At 52.5% G+C, this 22,173-nt stretch overlaps 1 protein-coding gene across 10 annotated transcripts in view; it reads right to left on the bottom strand.

Annotated features, from left to right (window-relative positions):
• LOC105859950 (F-actin-monooxygenase MICAL2) overlaps positions 1-22,173 on the bottom strand; it is a 154,822-nt gene that overhangs the window by 6,061 nt on the left and 126,588 nt on the right. For 2 of the 10 annotated variants that reach the window (XM_020286577.2, XM_020286576.2), the window contains 6 exons: positions 12,411-12,518; positions 11,248-11,437; positions 9,722-9,810; positions 8,510-8,612; positions 5,727-5,784; positions 4,448-4,669 (listed from right to left, as the gene is read on the bottom strand). In XM_020286577.2, the coding sequence (XP_020142166.2) occupies positions 5,744-5,784; positions 8,510-8,612; positions 9,722-9,810; positions 11,248-11,437; positions 12,411-12,518 (531 nt within the window). In that variant the 3' untranslated portion in view covers positions 4,448-4,669; positions 5,727-5,743. Of the gene's footprint in view, positions 1-4,447; positions 8,613-9,721; positions 9,811-11,247; positions 11,438-12,410; positions 12,519-22,173 lie in introns of those variants that run through there. The other 8 variants (XM_076002171.1, XM_076002170.1, XM_076002168.1 and 5 more) reach the window with 5 other exon arrangements.

The raw sequence follows: 22,173 nt of genomic DNA on the forward strand, positions 1-22,173 counted from the left end.
AAGCAAACCTGAGGGAAGACACACTCCAGGTGTGGACGTAGGTCAAACCTCGGCCTGTTCCCCCATAGCCCTCACCCTGCACCCTGGGCCACACACCAGGGAAACGCCAGCCACATTCAGGCCACAACCTGGCATCGGCCTCGTCACACAGCTCCCTCCAAGCAGCAGGGTCTCCTCCGTTGAGGCCAGGGGTAGGGCACACACAACATCTTCCCTGCAGCCCCACAGGCTCCAGAGGAGCAAGGAGCTGGGTTTTTGCTAACACCAGCACATCCGAAGCCTTAGTTCTTAGACCCCGACTCTTTTCTTCCCTCTTCTCCTCTGCCACTAATAGGCATCGAGGTTGGCCAACTCTGAGCCTCCAACTTTGGGCACAGCCAGGCCCTACACCTAGGTTTCTCCAAATGAAGTGGGCAGGGACAACTCTCAGTCTCTGGCAAGGCCCAAGAGCAACCCAGTAGAGCAGAAAGGAAGTAGTCTTGGGCCCACTGTCCTTCCCTCCCGTTCACACTCCCAGTCCGGGCAGTAGTTGACCCCAGTGCTGAGCAAACTATCCCTGTACAGCCCACCTCGGGGCAGACAGGGGTGGCAGGAACTGCCGTGAGTCCCTGGTGGCGTCCCCACAGCCAGGGGTAGTGTCCTGGCCTGCTGGGCCTGGCGTGGGCTGGGGCTGGGAGGAGAGGAGACCTAATTGTCTGGCACTTCTAGGTCCCCAGCAAAGGAAGCATTGGCTTCTCTATCTGGGAGTGGGTCCCTGTTCCCTGGCCCCCTGAGGCTGGCAGGCAGCCTCTCCTGGTCTCAGTCACAGGACGACTAGACTTGTGAGGTCGAAGCTACGTCAAGCCCCCACATGCCTTGGCGTGGTGGCCCCACCCTCCCCCAGGTTCTGGTGGGTAGAGCATCAACCTCCCCATCCCCGTCGCAAACCTGCCACTGGATTCTGGTGTCAGGACCCCAGAGCAGGGGACAGTGAGAAGGTGACAGAGGCTATGTGTCAGGTCGGTGGCCCGGGCCTTGGTATCTGAAAAGCATCACGCCCCCCGGATCTGCTCTGTGCTGCCAACCTCAGGTCTGTCCCTGGGAGGGGCACCAAGCCCCACCTGCCACCTCTGCCTCGACATGTATGTGAAGGCAACGCCCCTCAGGAGCAAAATCACAACTCCCTTCTCACAATCAAAAGGCTCTGAAGAGGCAGCAGGACACACAATGTCGTCCTCTCTCCTTCCAGGTCTCCCTCCTGAACCACGGCTGGACGCCGGCGAGGCCTCCCCAGCCTCAGCTGGCTGCGCGCTCCCCAGGCTGAGGCCCAGGCCAGAGGTTTCTAGAGTTGTGGAGGCCAAGGGTGGAGCCTGTTTCAGGGGAACATCAGGAGTTGGAGGTGGACACTGGGTGGGAGACGCCCAGCAGACATCGAGGTAGGCAGCTGGAAAGAGCCAGAGCGCGAGCTCCCTCTTTCACTACAGCAGAAATAAAGTCTGCGGGCAGCTCGGGCGAGAGGGAAGGGGAGCCCCAGAGCTGAGGCCTGGGTGTCTGAAGGCGGTGGCTGGTTGCCTTCAAGAGGGTTGGGGGATCACAAAGCTGGAGAAACAAAGGTGGTGCCACCCAGTGTGACTTGGGACCTCTGTCTAGTCCCCAACCTGAGATGTCCTGTCAGGTGTCCTGAGCCCCAGCTGATCTAGAAAGCCCAGAGAAAGTCTTCCTGGGGCCACTCCTTGCTGCACGAGACGAGGAAAGTGCTCTAGAACTTGCCTCCCCGAGTGCCAGGCCCGTGCTGGTGCACTCGCTGACTGCACTTGCAGAGCCCCACGCCAGGGGCCTGGTTAGTCCCGGTTCACGGAGGGGCACGCCCAGCGCCACTCAGTCCAGAGTGCAGGAGTCAAGGCCAGTCTGTGGCCAAGTCCAGACCCTCACCACGCACCAAGAGTCCCTTAGAGCAGCCACCTGACTCCTGGGCCTGGGGCTCTCTGCTCCCTCACAGTTGAAGATGTTGCTCTAGACTCACGTCCCAGGATCAGGGAGCTTCTTTGGGAGGGAGGGGCTGCTTCAGTATCAGTGCTGACCTCAAGGTTGCCACAGGAGGGGAAGAACGACCCGAGCTCTGCACATAAAGTGCTCGGCACAGAGAACATGCTCTACGGGTAACAGCTGGCTGGAGGGCAATAAAAGATGCAGTAACTTCTTTTACTTACTAAGATCTTTTTAAAAAGAAAGTTGTAAAAGTGAATGTGTTTGTAGAAGTAAAGGGGAACAGCCCACCCGCTCTGGTTGGCCTACTTACTCCACAATATTCAAGTTGCACAGAGATTTATTTCTTCTCCCGGATTATTTCCTTAGGGTAGATTCCCTAGGGCAGGATTACCGGGCCAAGAAGTTGGAACAATTTTCTGGATCTTAATAATGATTACCATATTCCTTTCTAAAAAAAGAGTCTCCTACTTTACTTTCTGCTCAATACTAGTGACTAAGTTCATACTTTTTTTTTTTTATAATAGACTTCTTTTTTTTCTCTACTAATTCAGTGGGTGCAGCATAATTAATTCACATTGCTTTAAAAGCTAGTAGGAGCATTATTGCAAATGCTTGCTTTTTCTTTTTAGTGTTTACTTTTTAAAATTTGCGTAAGTATACACTGTCTATTCATAGCCTTTGTCTATTTATCATTGACTCTTTAATCAAGAACTATTTACTGATCACCTATGCTGTACAAGGTACCTGGCAACATCCATTAAAAAGGGACTTTCAAAATATGATGGCAATGAACTTCCTTGTTATCACATTTAATTCATATTTTCCCTTAGTCTGCCTATTTTTATTATTATACATTACATTTTAAAAATGTATGCAATCAGATTTGTGTCTTGTTTTTCCTATGTGATTTTCTATCAGAAGATTCAAGCTTAGAAAGTTATCACTCCATGATCTAATCAATTTTTAATTCTATTTAACATTTAATTCTATTATTTTACTTTTAAAATTTCAAGTCTTTAATCCAGTGTTTCTGGATTAAAGAATATTTTATGAAACGCTATTCATGTAGACTGTAATATCCAAAAAAATCCAAACTAAAGCAAACCAAACAAAACTTTCAAATAAATGTGGGAAAGCTGACTTGAACAAAGTTAATTAAACTTTGTCTAGACTCCTTAGAGATTTAACATGCTAATTGATCTTGTGAGGTTTAATTGATCTTCCAAGGTTTGGGAGATCTGGCAAGGTTGGTATAAAACATTTTCAAACTTTTAGACTGTGGGACCCTTCGTTGGTGAAGCACCTCTTGGGGAACCATACCTTAGGTTGCTTCATCCCAACTTCAAACAAAAAAACTTAAAACCCAACTGTAAACTCCATAGAATGGGGATTTTTATCTGCTTCTTTCCCTGCTATATTCCCAAATCCTAGTAGCTGCTCAGTAAGTATTACGTAGTTGAATAAACAAATGAGTGCATGCACAGATAAACAAAACAAATCAGATCTAGTACAGCAATACTAAGATACATACTCACTAAGATGCAGGGAGGTGCAGGGACTTTGTGTGTGGTTTCCTACTATATCCCTGGGACCTAGAATTAATGCCTAGGACAAGCAATTGTTAAATAAACGAGTGCATAAAGGAATGAGTCACTTGCCCAACCCAGCACCTGTGGAGCTCATAGGTGACTTTTCATGCCCATGTCAGAAGTCCAGCTGTACCCAGCCAGGCAGGGGCAGCCATCCCACTCTGGGGAGGCTGAGGACCAGACTTCTTTGGCATTGTCCAGGCTAGCTGGAGACTCCAAATCCTTCCTTATACCCATCCTAGAGTTGGGCCAGAGATTGCCATGGGTGCTGTACTCAGAGTAGCATTGTGTGCAGAGCTCACAGCATAAGACGATGAATACCCTGAGCCTTTTGGAGCGGGGAGCTCTCTTAAGATGGCAAAGCTCTCTGGGTCTGATGAGCACACTGCCATGGTCACTGCCATCCTGAGACTGCTATCCTATCCTTCCTCCTCACCTTTCACCCATCATTCAACTGGATGCGAGGTGCTCCAGACCAACCTTGCTATGCAGGAACCTAAATTAGCATAAGGCTGATAAGGAAAGCTCTCCTATAGAGCCACGCTTGGGTGTGTGGGGAAATGGGTGCAGGCTGCTGTCAACGGTCTGTTCTCAACAGCAGAAGGGACATGGACCCTCACCCATGATGCCCAGCATCTAGAACAGCGAGATATGATTAGTTGTCAGGAAAGAGAACCCAAAGCCTGGCCCAGGAGCGTTGGTGACATTTTCCAAATATTACCTCCAGGTAATATTTCTTTTCAGAATGCCCCAGTGCAGACCCAGAGAGCCCTGTGTCACCACAAGTGCAAGTCCCGCCAGCAGTCCAGGGAAAACAGACTCCCTTCAACCAGTCCCTGTGTTTGAGGGTTTAGAAGCCTCTGTGGCAAAGAAGAGAAGAAACAATGAGATTTATAAAGAACCATATTTATTTCCATTTACAGCATCAAATACCATAAATAAAGCTAAACATTGTTTTGCTGTGTGCAAAATACAGGGTTCCGTGTGGCACTGTAAATGATCACCAAAGGTCACAGACATGCGTTGTGGTGAGATTGGGAGCCTAGCTAGAGAGGAGGCTGAGAGGGGAGGAGGCCACTCTTTGGTTGACATTCTAGAAAGGGAGGGAGACTCTGCAAGAGAAGATAAGACAAGAGCAACGACTTCGTACTGGCCAGGATCTGCACGGACGCAGCGAGGGGTGCAGCATGCAGCACTGGGCAGACAGGCCGGGGGGTGGGAGGCTCGGCTTGGGACCACATGCAGGACGTGAGACCGCGAGGCCTCCTGGCCGACCACAGCTGCACTGTGCTGGGCCAGCGGTTTCCCTTTAAGAGCATGTTGACCGTCCTGCTGCTCCAGGTGAATGAGTCAGCAGAATGTGTGTGTTAAGCAGAGCCACAGGGGCGTTTAAACTGGTGGCTCCAGGCCTGGGGCTGAACTGAGTCACTACTCAAAGACATCCCTGTCTGGGTTCCTGATTGCTCTGTTTGAAGCTCCTGAATCATTTGGGGCTTTACAAGCCAAGGGAGATAAGAAAAGCCACAGCAAAACCTTCGCATCTATGGTGCAGGTTGCAACAGAGAGAGGAGTTACTGGAGTAATTGCGATTATGTGTTCAAACTACAGAGCATGGGTCAGGCTCGGGATGAAGCCAGGGAGTAAATGTTTTTTTAAAACCCCTCCAGAAAAAAAAACCACCTATGGGTTTTGATTAGTGACATAAGTAATCTTTATATTAGAATCAATTTAAGAAGATGCTGGTATGCATGAGCTTTTTCAGAGACTGCTAGACAAAAGTGCTCTTTTCCAAGGGGACAGAGCCCTCCCTATGGTTCTGTCTCATCGTTAGGGTTGACCCTCCCAAGAAGGTAAGTGGCTTTGCAGGCACACCTGGAAAAGCATGCAGGCAGGCAGGCCCGGGGACAGAGGAGAGGCGGGGCATGCACTTGGTGTGGACCACACTGCCGGCTCCAGGGGGAGGGGCAGGCAGCACGCGGCTCTCGCGCTGAACACCACGCTGAACACCACCCGCGCTGTTAACCGACCATGCCGTCGAATGAGTCCATGAGGGTGTGAGACACTCACAGTTAGCGCAACCAGCAGCACCGGCGGGCGGGGAAGACGGGGTGCGGAAAGCGGGTTAGGGGTTAGTACCACTCTCTGGAAATTGGCAAGAAAACCAGTCACCTCAGAGCAGAAGTGTGTCAGCCAAGAAGTGGGTGTAGTACTGGAAGGCTGAAATGCACTGACGGCCACAGTGTGAGGTTGCAAAGAGAGAGAAAGACAGAAAAGAGAACTTAGTGAGGGACAAAAGGAAAACGGATGACAATGCGAGAAGGCATCAGAGTTGAAAATAAGGCAATCGTTAAAAAAGGGGGAACCTACCCCAAACAAGTCACTGCTTGCTTAGGAGACACGAACCTTTCTGGTAGTGACCAGTTACTTCATTACAAGGGTGGACACATGCAGTTTGTGTACTGCCAGCACCACCCTGCACTCCACTTAGAGCCACAAATGCCCTCGGGACCTCCCTCTCTGCCCCCCCCCCCATCATCTGGTGTCTTCCTACTCAATCTCGAATATGCCATGGAGGCCTGGAGAGAGGCCCCTCCCCCTGGGATCACCTGTGTGTGTTGGTGCTGTCCACCAGGAAGGTTCGAGGTCTCAGAACATGTCATACAAAAACCTCAGACTTCTGCTAGACACACCCCTCTCACCAGAGTGATTCACAACAGGCTCCTTCTGGCCATATATGACATTCTTAGAGATTCCAACTCTGGCTTCATAGAACATTCCACACAACATCTCAGCCGACCCTGAGCTGATTATAATGACAATAACACGGCTGTTCACATCATCATCTTGAGAATTTACTCTCTATAATCAAACACAAAAGGAATCAAGGGGTCCACCTACCATGCTGAACATTAAAAATCCCAGCAAAAATTGGAGAAAACGCAATGCGAGTCATCAGACTGAGAACAGTTCCAACAAGGACGCAGGCGCCGGTTCCCACAGACTTGGCCAAGGCCATTCCCCTGTTTTTCTCAAGGATTTCAGAGAAGTGTTTGTAGGAACTCACCACCCTTTCTTTCTGCTCTACAGAAACCTGTCATCTCAAAGCTGTGGAGACTCTGGCTCCTAACCCGCACCAGGCCCCTCCTTAGCTAATCCAGAAGAATCGCCAGTGATAACTACTGCGTAGAGCTATCTCGGGCCCACAAATCCGGACACACTGAGCACCGTAGAAGGCCTTTCTCTCTCAGTCTCCCGATTGTTCAACCAGACCCTGCAGCTGTGCATGTCCAGGCAGAGTGGTGTGGGGACACCCTGGGCAGAGTGGCATGGGGACAGCCAAGGGCTCTCCCAGATATTCCCGGTGGAGAATGTAGGTGGGCCTGATGCTTGTTTATGCCCTTGCTAGGGCAAACTTCCTTTGGGTCAGTCCATAAACAGCTTCTACTCCCAGCCTTCCCTGCCAGTCAAGATACAGCAGAGCTTCCCCGTGGAGGTCAGACACATTCCTTTGCTAGGGCAGTGTGAAAGTGGTTTCTGACTGTTCTGACCATGTGCGCCTGGCCGTGGAGCCGCTAAGCAGCCAGGATATTCACAGGCAATGCTCCGTGGACAGGCCACATTTCCCTGCCATAGCCTGATGTGCTAGCAATGCCCTCGGTCTCAAAGACACCACGTGAGAGGGCAGAGTCTTCCACTCGACTCAGCCTGACCCTTATGCACCCTGAGTGGCCTTGGCTCAGCCTGCAGCCTGGGCTCGGGGACCCAGTAGCGACAGCTCCAGGGGTTATAAAATGCCACCAGCTGAAATATCTCATCTTTAGCATTGCATCAGCTTGATGGAGCTCTCTACGGTCAAGTCCAGTGGGCTTTCTCTGCAGTGCCCATTAGTGGGAAGGGAAATGTATGCTTGTGGCAATCTGGTTGAAACCCGTGGTTCTCTGTCATTTGGCTGTGATTTGGTATAGGAGATAGAGTCTTCAAGCTGGTATTTTATATCAAAAACAAGGGAACGAAACAGTCTTCCTCCCTCTGGGAGGACAGCCAACAGCCAACTACATATGCTATGTGCTTTTGTAGGTTTAATTCTATTTTGTTCTATACTCTTTTCTTCTAAAATAATTAGACTTCCATGTTGCAAAAAATTGCCTGCTGTTGACCCGGGACATCCGGGTACATAAGTCAAAAGGCACCGGTGAGGAGAAGGCACGCTCACTTTTGTGCATATAAAATCCCCATCCTTAACTTTGCAGGCAGTGGCTATTACAACTCACTAGAATGTCGATGGGTTTGTGTGGCACCGGCTATACACAGCAAACTTGTGTTTAGAAAAATTGACACTCATAGAAAAAAAAAAAAGTTTTCTCTTGGCTTATTAGAAGTTAAAATTTGAAATGTAAACCGAGAAATATGGCTCGCTTTGGTATAAAAAAGTATAAAGCTATAAAAAACATCCTTCATGTTGTCCCTGGCCCGAGCACCGTGAGTAGATGTTCACCCTGACAAGGCCAGGCGGAGGTGGCCACTGTGAAACGCTTTGGCTTTCAGCTATGATTTGGTTAAAGGACGCGAGGCCTCACGGCCAGAGCCTTGGCAAGCGACAGGCCCGTTGCCGGCTGACTCTGGAAACGTTAAGGCACTTTGGGGCAGCCAGGTGCTTCACTGAAGCTTGACCGGGAGGCACCTGAGCACCCAGGTGCGGATGCTCTCGAGGGACTCCTCGGACTCCCTGTACATGGCTGCCAGGACCTCAGAGAAGGCCCAGAGGAGCGGCAGCCCGAGGCTCAGCAGCTCGTAGGTGTAGCAGTAGTTGGCAGCATTGTCCCTGAAATGGAGGCCCGCGGCTTGCAGCACCGCCCGCATCCAGTTAAGCAGCCTCTCGGGAAGGTCGAGCAGGGCCCTGGGCAGCCGGAGAGACCAGCTCAGCGCCTTCCTAAAGGAGGAGGTGGAGATACCTGGAGGGCTGCCTTCCGGCGTGCTGATGGCGGCCACGGCGCAAGAACTTTCGGAGGGAGTGTCTCGCCGAGGGGCTTCCTGCTCTCGCCACGTCCCCTCCTCCTGAGAACGAGATCAAAATGAGGGCGTTCAGTCCCCGAGTCTCACGGAGGGCTGCTCCAGTGAAGCAGACCAAGGGAGCCAAAACACTCGGACTTGGCAAACCCTGTGTTCCACAACCAGCCCCCCATTTGCTGCTGAAGTGGGGGCTGCACAGGGCGCAACTTTTCTGGGGGGCCAAGTGACCACGGCGGTCATGATTCTTCGAAATATATATACACACCCTTGGATCAGCGATCTCACTTCTAAGGATATATACACCAAGTAAATAACCGGACATAAGGATAATGACACGCGTACCAAGACGTGCATTGAAACAATATTTGTGAGATAAAAATATCAAACATAAGGTCCAATAACATGTGACCAGTGAAGTAAAATACTGACCATCCATAAAACAGAATCTCTTACAGGCATCAAAAATTATGCTTCAAAAGAATTTTTAACGTCATGGGAAATTGCTTTTGATACACTGTTAGTGAAAAAAAGGAGGTTATAAAACTGTAAAGATAGGATTCCATCTAGGTTAAACTATATTCGCATGGGAATAAGTCCGGAAGGGGATATTACGATATGTTAATTGCGGTAATTATAGGTGATATAACTTTCTTCCTTTGTATACTTTATTTCCCCAGTTTTCTACAAGTAGCCTATGTAACTTGAGTAATCAGAGAAAAGTTTCAAGTTGTAGGTCATGGGTGGTGGTCACCCGGCTGACTTCAAGAGCCTGGGAGAGGACTTGGAAACCACAGACGGTCAACCCCACACCAGGTATTCCCGCAGGCGGCAGCCTGAGGCCAGGTGGGCCCCAGGCACAGAGGGACCACGTGGCCTCTGCGTGGCCGAGCCTAGCATCCCACCCCTGGCACCTGGGCAGGCTCTTTCTGGGCTTCTTGTGGGAAGCCAGCACAGCCTCTCCTGGGAGCCGGCACCTGGAACAGACCGAGGCCGAGGACCCATCCACACAGGAAATAGAAGCTCTCTTCTCTATATATGAGTGCTTTTAATCCCTCTAGGGCAAACAAGGTGGCCTAACTTTGAGGAACCCTGGAGAAGCTTCTCCTCTCAAGGGGTCTTCCCTGTCTCACCGGCACTCTCGGGACAACACATACCTCTCTCTGCTGCTTCAGCTCTGCCCGTCTCTTCCGTTGTTTGCTGCTGGTTTTACAGTGAATGAAGTGGGGCTTGCAGTAAAACTTGCCTGTAAGAAGAGAGGCACATACACACACACACGAATATTTCTCTCCTGTAAACCAGCACCAACGTAAACACAAGCAGAAGTCCCTGCCACTGTCTGAGTCAGAAAACACCAACAGTGGACCTAAGCCCAGGATGGCTCAAACCTGGACTGCACCTTCTGTCGCTGGCCTTAAAACAGTGGTGCTGAGATGAGGCAGCGGCGTCTGGGGACGGAGCTAAAACTCTCAGCCAAGTAGAGTTTCCAGATAGGTGGCTTTGTGGAGGCTCCTGTGTGGCAGGCCTGCACCTGGAGAGGGCACGGGGGCTCTGAGCCCCACCTGCCACACCTCACCCTACGCACCTCCTCCCTCTGTGTCCTTTACAATAATTGGGTCAGCACACACACACAAAATCTTAATTAAACTGAGGCCAATTTCTTTACAAGACCAGCTGCCAGGCAGCAAAATGGACAGCTGGGAATATCGACACCCTCGGTCCTCCTTTCTGGGGAAGGCTGAGAGCAGTGGTGGCAGCGTTGGGGAGGGAAAGACCCACACAGGGCACACACCGGGACACCGGCCACTGCCCAGGGCCACCAGGCACCTTCCAGAAAAGCCTTCCTTGCTCACTGCTGCGCTAGTAACAATAGTGATGGTAAGAATGACACCAACAGGGAAACTTAGGTTGGACTTACTGTATACCAGACACTATTCTAAATGCTTCGTGTGAATGGACTTGTCAATCCTCACAACAGTCTTAAGAGCCAAGCGTTACTATTAACCACATTTTGAGGATGAGCAAACCAAGGGGCCCGGAGGTTAAGCAACAGGCCCAGGATGATGTGGCCGGTAAGGGGTGCAGGCTGGGTTTGAACCCGGGCAGTTCAGTTTGAGGGTATATAACAGAGAGCCCCATGCTACGCTGCCTCCTCATACATGACAGCGCAAATATCAGAAAACGGTCACTCGTTCTAATGAGCACAATTCCTTCCGCAATGATCTCTCTCTTAGGCCACTGATCAGAGTGGATGTTATTCTGGCTATTTTCATAATATGTACTTTATGAAGAATATTAATATGTCATCATTAATGAAAACCTTTATCACATGCCAGGCGTGGTGCCAAGCGTGCCACACGGGTTATCACGTTTGATTTTCTGGACCACACCAGGACGAGGCGTGGTGGTGAGGCTAAATGAGGAAATGTACATAAAGCCCTTGGCACACAGTAGGTGCCCAGCAGTGCCTGGTATACAGCAGGTGCCAACACTTCCCCTTCCCCCAGATCAGGCTCTCCGTCTAGCAAGAGCCCCTGGTTTCTCTGAACGGCTTTTGTGACGTCACGCTCCCTGCTGGGGATGTGTTGGGTGTGCCAGAGCCGCTAGAGGGACAGGGACCCAGGCCCAGGTCACGTCTGAGGCCGAGGCCAGAACCCAGCGCTGCCCTGGCCCCTGGGGTTACCTTCCTCGCCGTCGAAGGCGTAGGCAGCCAGGCGCAAGGTGGTGGCGCAGACGCTGCAGCGGAAACACTCGCGGTGGAAGAAGTGGCCCTCGGCGCTCAGCCGCTCCATCACGTACACACGCTTCTCGCAGAAGTAGCAGGTGTCGCTGCCACCCAGGTTCATGGGAAATGACAGCTTCCGCGTAGATTCCTGGGGATCGGGAGGAAACAGCGGAGTGTTAGGGCTTACCTCCGCTTTCAAATGCCAGGCCGAGGCTTTTAGAATTAGGCACTAAATCCTGGGGACCTTGTGCACTGCTATTTGCTGCCCTTGTCACTGCAGCAAAGAGTGGGGGGTGGGAAGATCCGCTCAGGCACAGAGCCCGCCCTGCAGGGGCTGCGGTCGCGGGCACCCCCATGCGGGCGGGCAGCAGCATGGTGTGCCTGGGAGGGGCTGCCCCCCAGGCCGGCTGCTCCGGCTTTGGGGTGGGGGTGACACTGTCTGATATGACAGAGTGGGCATCACTCAGACGTGTCTGCTCAGTGACACTCTCTCTGGGATCTGTCCCGGGGGTAAGTGTCACCCGGCTCCAGAGAGAGGTCACTGATACCCGCCCACTGGGGATGTTTGACACGTCCTTGTCCCTGTGGCATCCAGTCTGCTCAGCTAAATTCCTAAATGCCAAGAGGGAGGGCATGGGCCCAGGTAGGGGACACCTGGGAGATTCCAGGGGAACGTGCCAAAAGGAAACCAGAAGAAGTGATGATCACAGCAAGTGGCTTAGGTTGGAGAAAGGGAGAATTCAAATCCAAGGGGTGTTTTTCCCATTACTTATTTCTCAATCCAGTGCAAAGGGGCTGTTCAGGTTGGACACTACACATGGAAAGTTAGGGACACCCAATTATGGATGGCTTCACCTGGGCCTTTCTACTGAGCAGTTCCCCAGAAGCCCAGACAGCAGGGAAGATGCTCTGTCTTGGAAATGATCCACAAGGGACCAGAGTGAGGTTTGCCTTCAAGGAAATGCAGCTTCCTTCTAACATCTGCTCTGCTCTAGCCCGTCCTCAGCCCCCTCTTGCCCCACGAGAAGGGGAGCCTTGGGAGGCTGGGCCATGCCACGCACCCTCCCTGGGAGGCCAGAGCGAGTGTCTGTGGGTGAAGGCTGAGGGGCACGTGTCCTTACCAGGTCTGGAGAGGTGGCCTGGGTCTTAGGTCTGTGATCATTCATGTACAGATTGACCAGGACTTCAGCCGCAGCCCCTATGCCGCTGGACACTTTCCCTACTGTCAGCTAACCGAGAGCGGAGGCAGAGGAGACAGGGACAAAGGTAGAAGCCATTAGCACCCAGAGGGAAACCGCAAACAGGCTGGACGTGGGCAAGAGCTCCACGCCCACATGCATACAGCAGCCCACGTCCCGGGAGAGGCACGACCAGCCAGGAGCGAACAGCAGCAATTTGGAGATGGACAAAAGGAGAGAAATAAAACCCCGTGGCTGTGAAAGGACAAATACTGTCTGATTCCACTTGTGTGTGGTACCTGGAGCAGTCAAAATCATACAGGCAACAAGTAGAATGGCAGTTGTGGGGGTTGCCCGCAGGGGAGTGGAGAGTTGTTTAATGACAGAGTTTCAGTTTTACAAGATGGAAAGAGTGTGCAGATGGATCATAGTGATGGTTACACATTAGGAATGTATTTAATACTACTGAACTACACACTTGGCGAGGATCGGTGGCTCATGCCTATAATCACAGCACTTTGAGAGGCCAAGGTGGGAGGACTATTTGAGGTCAGGAGTTCGAGATCAGACTGGGCAACATTGTAAGATCCCGTTTCTGAACCATGCTTAAAAAAAGGTTAAGATGGTAAGTTTTATGTTATGTATATTTTAATATAATAACAAAATCAGAAAAGAAAGAATTAAAAATCAAAAGAGAGAAATCCCTGTGGCCCTGGGCAAACCAGCTGACTGTCAGAACTACACACATCGTGGGTACAAAGCCTTCAGGACTTCCTCCAGCCTCTCCTTGCACAGATGGTGCAAATGAATCCCAGAGAGGGGAAGGGGTCTACCCAAGGCCACTTAGCAAATATATGCAAGATTCAGGACAGCACTCAGATCTCCTGGCCCTGGGGCCCTGGCCCTTCACAGCCACTCTCCTTCGGGTGGAGGGGAATCGCATTGCTCAGGCCAAATCATCACCAAAAAAGGCCTGTCGCCTTCAAGGCCAGTGCATCGGAGAAGCCAAGCAAAGGAGAGAGAGAAATCAGGAGGCGAGCCTTCGCAGACTGGGTGGTGGCAGTGCCCTCCTGCAGAGCCCGTCCTCCTCAGGGACTGTAGGCGGCTGTGCAGGGAGCAGTGGGGCTGGCACAGCGGGGGAGGGTGGGGACCCAGCTCCACCTGAGCTGGTGCTGAGACTCAGTACAAAACGCTGCCCTGACCTCAGTTCCCTCGCTTAGTTGAATGGGGACAGTTGGACTTACCTCGTGGATTTGTGGGAAGGACTGCTGGAGACAGTGTGAGTCAGAGTGCCCGGCACTGCGCAGGGGCTGGGCCAAGATTACCTTGTGTGATACTGGGATCTAGCAAGAAATATGTAACTGGTCTCTGCCCCCTGGTTCCCGAGACAGACCTCAGAGCTCTTTGTAATTTGCGGAGTGATAATGTCTGGCATTATCACTCCTAAGTCCACGGGAGTTTCCTAGGTGACAGGAGCACCTTTCGCTCTAATGAGGCGACTCTTAGGCTCCTGGATAGCTTCGGGATGGGGCTGGTTGCCAGGGGAACTGACCCATGGTTAAGGGTTGGCACTCTCAGCCACTCCTGACCGGGCGTAGGCAGAGGTGCTGAGGCTGATCCATCACTGACAGCCAGCGATTGAATCAAGCACGCTGACGTAACGAAGCCTCCATAGAAACCAAAAACGCCGGGGTTTAGGAAGCTTCTGGGTAGCTGGACAGGTGGAGTGCCTGGAAGGTGGAGCCCTGGAGGGCAGGGAAGCCTCGCGCCCGCCCCACAGGCGCCACCCGCGCACCTCTCCATCCGGGTGTCATCCGTCTCTCTCATTGTCTCCTTCACGATATACCAGTAAACACAAGTAAGTGCTTCCCTCCTCGGGTCCGATTAATTTGCCAGGACAGCTCACAGAACTCAGGGCAAACATTCTGTCTACAGATTTTGCTGGTGGGAGAAACATCCCCACAATATTTTGGTGACCAGAGGCGAGTGGTGTGAGAGTGAGGGAGAACACTGTTTTTGCCTCACACCTTGATGACTCTCTCCCTTCTTCCTCCACAGTCGGCCTGCCCCAGCTGCCCCGCAGCTCCCAGACCCCAGGGAGTGGTGTCTGGGTGTGACCTGGGTCCCTCCCAGCAGGACTGCACCTGTCTTGCCAACAAGAGCAGAGTGTGGAACGGGCCGGGGTGGGGGCGTTCCCCTGGGGGGAGCCGCTGCGGCAGCTCCAGAGCCGGTGCTGAGGGGGAGGCACAGCTCTGTGTGGGGCTAGGAACATCCCCGGATGCTGGGTTGCGGGTGCCTGTGCTCCGGAGTGCATCTGCGAACGCCTGGGTCCCCACGAAGGTGTCAAGGAGCTGGGGAAGGGGTGGCAGCGGACAGCCCAGACAGAGCACGGCACAATCACATATACGCCCCTCAGCAAGCCCCAACACGCTCCCCACTTCCCCAACAGCTCTGAAAGCCCACCCTGGGAATGCCGCCAGCTCTTCTTGGGGGGGGGGTAGATATGCACAGTACGAGACTCTAGAAGCACCATTCCTGATGCTTCCAGAAGGAGGCTCCAGACCCTTCTCAGCCTCTAAATCTGGCTTCTGGGAGATGTGGCCAGAGAGAGCAGCAATGTGGGCTGCAGGGCCTCTGGGCAGGGGTTGACAGCCATCACCACAACAAACGACAGTAACTTTATGTGGGTGAAATAATGCCCTCCATCTAAACCCAAGACTGCGCTTGGGAGGCCACATCTAATCTGATAACAGCCTCAAATATAAAGCAAGAAGTTCAGGGAACCACAAAGCCAATGACAGGAGGCCTGCACAGGTCCCCAACTCCCGGTAGCAGAACTTACCCTTAGGACCTTGTTGGAGTTGGCGAAAGCACAGGCACGAAACAGGGCTGAACAGGGAGAGGGCGCCAAGCAGGCCAGTGGGAGTGACAAGGCCCAGGAGACCTTTGTTCCCGCTCTCACTTAGGAAGCCCAACACGAGAACCAACTGGAGTGGTCACTCCAGACCACGGTGGTTCTTGGGGGCTGCCGAGGCCGCAGCTACGGCCTGCAGGGGTGTCTGATCCCTCAGACTTGAGCAGACAAGACTTCATCAGACTTTGCTCTCCAGAGGCACCAGCTGCCAGGCCAGCCCCTGCTCCTGTCCGTGCCCGGGGCTAGCTGCGCCTTGGAGACACCAGGATTCTGCTTCTAACCACACTCTCTGCCATTTTCAGGAGGCTACAAATGCCAAGAAACCTGGCTCCTGCTTCCAGGAAAGGTTCAGGTGCATTGGCTCAGGACAATAGGCCATTGTTTGCCTGATGCCCGTCCCCTGCTCTGGGCCCCAACTTGGCCCCTCACAGAGGGGCTGCAGAATACAAAGTACTTCCTGGGTTTATGTCACAATAACGAGGGGACGGAGAAGGGAGGTCAGATTCAATCTCTGTACTGCCCACCCAGCCCCTGTGTGGCTGTCTCCACTGGCCCAGTGTGTGAACTGGCTCCATGGGACTCTCCCAGAAAGGCACCCTGGTGATGCCAAGATTCCCACGCACAATTACTGCCGCCCCTGCATTAGCAGAGATTGAGACTACACTTTCTGGGTCTTTGAATACAAGTTCCTAATGAGACCTTATTAACCACTTAGCTAATAAGCACTTTGTACCACCGAGCTTCCTCGCTATTACTGAAGCATGCCGAGGGCTGCGAGGTCGCTGGGAGGGTTGCCGGAACATGCAGGTGCAGCCGCGGGCCTGCTCAGTTGCTCTACGGCACCGGCCGCTAGCCACGTCCCCCAGCCAGGGCACCCAGGATGAAGACCACACCTGGGTCTCCCTTTCCTTAGGGCCAAAGGTCTCCTTTTCCCCGGTGGCATCCACACATCCACTCTGACAGGCGGACTTTCTTTAAAAAGAAAAACACGGTGAAATCAAAGCATACTTAAGGAAATCAGCACTGGTGTCTAATATGCCCTTCCCCACCTGATGGAAACCATCCCAGAGCCACCAGGAGGTTGACTAGGACTTCCTTGAGAGGTCACAAGGAAACCACTCAATGGAGAACTTGTCTCAAGGGATTGGGGGGGGGGTGTTGAAGACCACCACAAAGACCAACATGAAGGCAAATGTCACCCATGGCTCGAGGGTTACCTTCCATTTCCTGACAGCAGGACAGCCTCAAAGGCCCCGTGAGAGAGAGGACATAACCGCTGCCTTCTGCTAGCTCAGTGCTCCTCAAACTATCTGCGGCCAGTACCCAGGTTTTAATTTTTCTTTTTAGCGCTCGAATCCATTGTAGCCCGATACTTCCAGGTACTATAAAAATAAATTATTAGAAATATGATCACACACTTAGATGAGCAGCAATGTCAACTTGCTCTACAAGTTTCTAATATTCTCACTTGCTGTGCGCATTGGATCACAGACCAGTACCTGCCAGTGAACCACACTTGAGTAGCACTTCTCTAGTCGACTGGGGAATTACCAGGTTCTCAGGATCCTGAGAAATAAAGAAATGCTCAACTCCTGGAGGAACTTCTAGAGAACTCATCCTGGTGTTGACCTCAGAGTAAGGGCCAGAGGGGAACCACCAAGGACAGGTGCGCACTGAAAGGCAAGCCACAGAGTTCTTGGAGAAATTTTTTGAAACACAAAGTTGGGCAATCGCATGATGTGGCCCAAAATGATCATGTCCGAGCCATGTCCCTAGCTTTTAAAGAATTAGTAATCTTGGAGTCCCATGGGACTGCTTTTGCAATGCTTTATGTATCTTTCAAAATTTTTGTCATTTTCAAGAATTTGAATATTTTTCACTATCTTTCCCCCCTTTGAATTCTAATTATTTCTCAGTTAATTAATTAGAACATTTCAGGGGGGCTGTCATCTCACATTACATTGGGTTAGCCTTGCATACACCATTGTCCTTCTGTGAGCCTCCGTTTTCTCATCTGCAAATCGAGGAGCTACCCCAGCCTTGCAGAGCTGCAGAAGAGTCGTGAAAGCCCCGGGGCCAGGCCTTGCATGGGGCTGGGCACCTAGGAGAGACTTGGTAGGTCGTTAATGAGTCTGAAGCACTGCCATGTGCGCAGTTTTGCATTTGCGCAGTTTTGCATTTGCATGTTCCGGGACTTTTTCTCCCCTCTTAAGTCACTTTCACTTTCCCTCTACACAACTAAGAGTGAGGTGGCTCACCCAGGACGAGCAGGCTGCCTTCTCTCTCCTGAGTTATCCTAGATTCAAACATGGTGACACAACTATTGTCACAAGCAAATGCCAGAGGCTGGAGAAGATGGCTAGACCTCCACAGAGGCATCCCTCAGGCCATCCTGTGACTCCCAGCTCAGAAGCTGCCTGTCCCTGCCTGGGTGTGGGAGCTTTTCTCCCACTGCATGGAGCTGGCCCGTCTCCTCTCCAGGGTGCACTGCCTGATGCCAGTGACCTGTCTTACTCATTTCTATGTTCCCAGCACAGGGCAGACACTCGGAATGGAGGAGGAGGCAGGCTCCTGGGCCTATTGGTATCCAGACAATGGGAATGCCCCTCCTTGGACCTGGATCTTGGCCAGGAATACCAGGCGTCCAGGCTGAGCTCCTTCACAGAGTTGGGCCACCCACGGCCACACGGCCTACTATGAGCATCCTGCAAGGCCACATGAGTCAGGCAGAAGGGACAGTGAGGGGTCCAGGGCCTCAGAGCCGAGGGCTCATGGGAAGAGAAAGGGCCAGAGGAAGTCTCCTGGGTCCACTTGGGCAAGGCCATCCTCACTGAGGAGTCCCTGGATGAGAAAACACAGCAGAAGGCCTGTTGGACCTGACTCCTCAGCTGTGTGCCCAGGACAAGGAGGGGGGCAGGAACTGAAACCACCTTGCTCGAGGGGTCTGGACATTACACACTCAGAGCTGAGACCTCCCGGTGGGTGTCCACATCTGCCCACCTTTGTCTCCTGGCGCCACTGTGCTGATCACAGGCATGTAAACCTCACCGCCCTGCAGGTGGGTCTTAAAAATCCCCCTTCGCCGGTGAGGCTGCTGAAGTTCAGGGAGGCTCTAAGTCACCTGAGACTGTACTGTTCTTAAGTGGCTGGGATGGAAATGGGAACCTGAAGGTGACTTTTTTCCTTTAGAAAGAGAAGAATCAACATGCATTTTAGGGAAATGAGATGTCTTCTCTAATTCTCTTCCACCAGGGAAAGAGACAATTTACTGGATACTTCAGGCATTTTGCATGAGTTAAGTCATTGCAGTATTCCAGTTACCCTCAGGAGTAGCTGTTGCCATCTCCATTTTATAGGTTAAGAAATGAAGGCTCAGAGAGGTCCACTAATTTGTCCAAAGTCACATAGTAAGCAACTGGTGCTCTGAACTCAAATTTGATTCTAAGCTCATATCCCTCTCCCTGCCTCCCTGACATACACCAGCACTCTGCAGATTAAACCCTCCCAAGCTGGGATTCATGGAGGAGACCTCCAAAAGGTGGCCTACCTCTACCCCTGGGACAGAGAGGGACAGTGAGGTTGGAGGCAGCCTTGAGATCAATCTTTGATATTTATCCTCAAACCAGACAAAACAAAGGCAGGTTGGCTGCCTTTGAAATGCTCGGCATTTCCCTGTTTCCCTCTACCATGCAAATCTCTAGAGTAAAGCCTGCAAATCCAGTTTTAAAGCAAACACTCCCAAGGGTAGAGAAAGCTCCTTTTGCAATGCCCAGTGCTCTTCCGATCCAGGAAGACTAAAGGGCAGTTCCCAGCATGGCAGAGGGTCCCCTTGCTCAACTGTGCAAACATTCGGCTGCCATCTTGTTCTTGCAAGAGCTCACTATCCTCGGCAAAGGGCCAGCTGCCATGCCATAGGCCAAAGCTGTAGCAGCCTCCCCTCCTGAAGACAGGAATTAACTAACTAATGGTTGACAGGGCCCGAGACCACAGAGGAGGGCTGGTTTGATGGGATCAATGAGAAAAATGGTGCTGGGGACACAAGACTGGCCATGGATCCTGTTGTCCACAGCCTCAAAAGACAGCCCCTGGCGAGGATCTGATTCCAAAGCAAGAGTGGCCCACGATTCTGTGGCTGTTTAGGCCAAACTCTGAACTTTAAAGGAGAATGTCAGTCTGAGAGGGCGGGCGAGTGTGGTCTGAACGCAGAGCCCTGGTTACCTGTCTTGGAGTCGGTGACTCAGCCTGTGTCCCTGTGAGTAACACGTGCTTCCCTTAATAAGTTTGGCTAAGGCTGTTCCCATGAGGAGGTGATTATTCCCGGACCCTCAGAACTGGTAAGCGGGGCTCTAGGGCAAGAACAGAGACACCCTGGCTGCCGGGAAACTGCCAAGGACTAAGCATCAGTTTCCAAGCGCACTTGTCTTCCTCTGGTTCCCGAGAACTGAGGCAAACTCGGGCCACTGGGCAAACAGAAAAGCCCGTGGTCAGTCTGGAAGAAGCATTAGGGCCCCAGGCTCTCTCTCAGGGAGAGACTCTCTGAGCTCCACCAACAGAATAAAGCTGTTTGTCACTGTCATCACCTACTTTGAGAAGCAGCCAGTTCTCTCCTCAGGGGAGTCTATGGTTTGGCCAGATTCTGCATGTGCAAAGCCCAGTGTTGAACCAATGGCGGGATGGGGTTTGGGGAAGGAGGAAAGCTGGGGTGGGGGCGGGGGTGAGGCTGGCACTATCCTTTCCAAGATGGCTTGAAACTGGAAACTCACCACTCATGCCTAACTGCCTACAGCGGACTCACAGCGAGAGCTGCGGGGGCCTGCAAATGTAGGTACTTAGAGACACTAAGCACAGACACGTTAGGTGGCTTGTCCAAGTGTGCAGAGGTGGCCCTTTCTAAGAGCTCCTTGAGCATTCCCAGCCATTCTGTGAAAGGCACATTAGCCTGTAATTAATACATTAGATGCTGTTAAAATGGCCTAATTATACCATCATGTGATGGCCAAAGATGACTTAGAGGATAGGATTAAAAAAGAGGGGGTGATTGTCCTACCACAACCTGGGAGACACAGGAACAAAACCGTCCAGGTGGGGGCCAGAGGATCTGGGGTTGGCCATCCCAAAGCCGGCCCCATTGGAAGCCCTTGCTGCCCCGGGTACGGGGCTCCACACGGACACGGCCTCCATGCAGCCCTAGCCTCTGCGGCACGGAGGGGAGGACGCTGGGCTGAGAGCCAGGCCCCAGGCCTCTGCTTCTCACCTGTGGCTCTGCCCCCATCACTCCACGTACAATTGCTGCCCTTCCTGGCGCTGCAGGTCCCTGCCACTGGCTCTAATGTTTTCATAGGAAGTACTGTGTTGCCTTCTGACACAGCATATAACTTACTTCCGTATCACATTACTGTTGACTGCTGACTTCCTGGCTAGAATGTAAGCCTCAACAGGGCAGGAATTGAACTCTTATTCACCGATGCATATCCCGAGAGCCAGAAGTGCCTAACGCCGAGTTGTCGTGCAATAAATATTGGCTTCATGAGTGACATTGGTTTAAAGCTGCCTGAAGAACCCAGTGGAGAAGCAGCCAGGGGCCTCACTGGGGTGTGATCACGGTGTGACTGGGACATGCTTGCTGGCAAGAAGTGTCTCTGTCAGGCAAGTCCCCAGCAGGCTGCCTCCGGCCCTTGCTTAGAAGGAGACCAAGTCGGGGACCTTGGGAAGTGTGGTGGCTTTTCTTGCCCCAGCTCTGCCCTCAACTCTGAGCAGGCAGTGACCAGGCCAGGCCTTCCTGAGGATGGAAGAAGGGCAGGGACAAGAGAAGACCTGACCTGGCTCCACTCTGAAGGGCCCAGGCAGCTGGAGGGGGCCAAGCCAGAGAAAAGCAAGGTGTGGGCCCAGCTGACCAGCCAGGAGCAGGAGCCACGGCCTGTCCTGTGCCCAGGTGCCCTAAGGATGCCAATGACCTTTTCCCACAGCAGGAAGTACCCCCCAGGCCAGGCTGTTCTCCCGAGCTGGGTAAAAAGGCTATCCTAGAACCTCAGTGATGACGACAAAAACGTCTTGACCCACATAGCTCACTGTAACATAAGCCAGAGACCACTTCCTTATCGGGGAGAAGAACGGAAGCCCAGGCAGGGCAGGAGACTTCAGGCGGAGCAGCTGACCCATGGCTGACCTGGAACAGGATGCTGGTGTCTTGATAGGGGACTGTGGCTATTTTCAGGGGCACTGAACATTGGAAGTGGTTTTGTTCCTCCCTGCCACCTCCCGCTGCCCTTCTGGGGGTGCCCCCAAGACACAGAGGGGGACTTGGAGGGGTGGGGCTGGTGAGATGCCTTGCTTTCTTGGGGGCCCTACCTATACCCTTCTCCCCACAGAGGCGAGGCCAGGGGGGCGGGACCCACAGCTACACACCAAGAGGCGCTTCTGGTTTTTCACTAATACAATGGCACGGAGCTGGTTTGTGCACTGACCTCACCGCACAGAAGCAAACCAGCCGTCCCTCTGGCAGGCGGACATTCGGCACCACACACCGAGCCTCGGTGGGAGCCAGATGGACAGGATGTGTTCGGAGGAGCGCGGTGTGGGTAGGAACGAGACGCCACTCCTACTACGTGCAACAGCTGAAGAAGTGGGCTTCACGTCCCTCTTCAGACTCATTCATTCCAGGGGTCAAGCTTCCCAGGAAACTGGCCCTCTCCTACCCCGGCCTGCTATTGTTCTCAGCATAGGAGGTGACAGCAGGACAAGTGGAAAACAAGAAAAGTGCCCCAGAAGCCACATTTTTTCAGTGCCCATGGT

The sequence above is a fragment of the Microcebus murinus genome, chromosome 4, assembly GCF_040939455.1.
Source record: "Microcebus murinus isolate Inina chromosome 4, M.murinus_Inina_mat1.0, whole genome shotgun sequence".
Lineage (NCBI taxonomy): Eukaryota > Metazoa > Chordata > Mammalia > Primates > Cheirogaleidae > Microcebus > Microcebus murinus.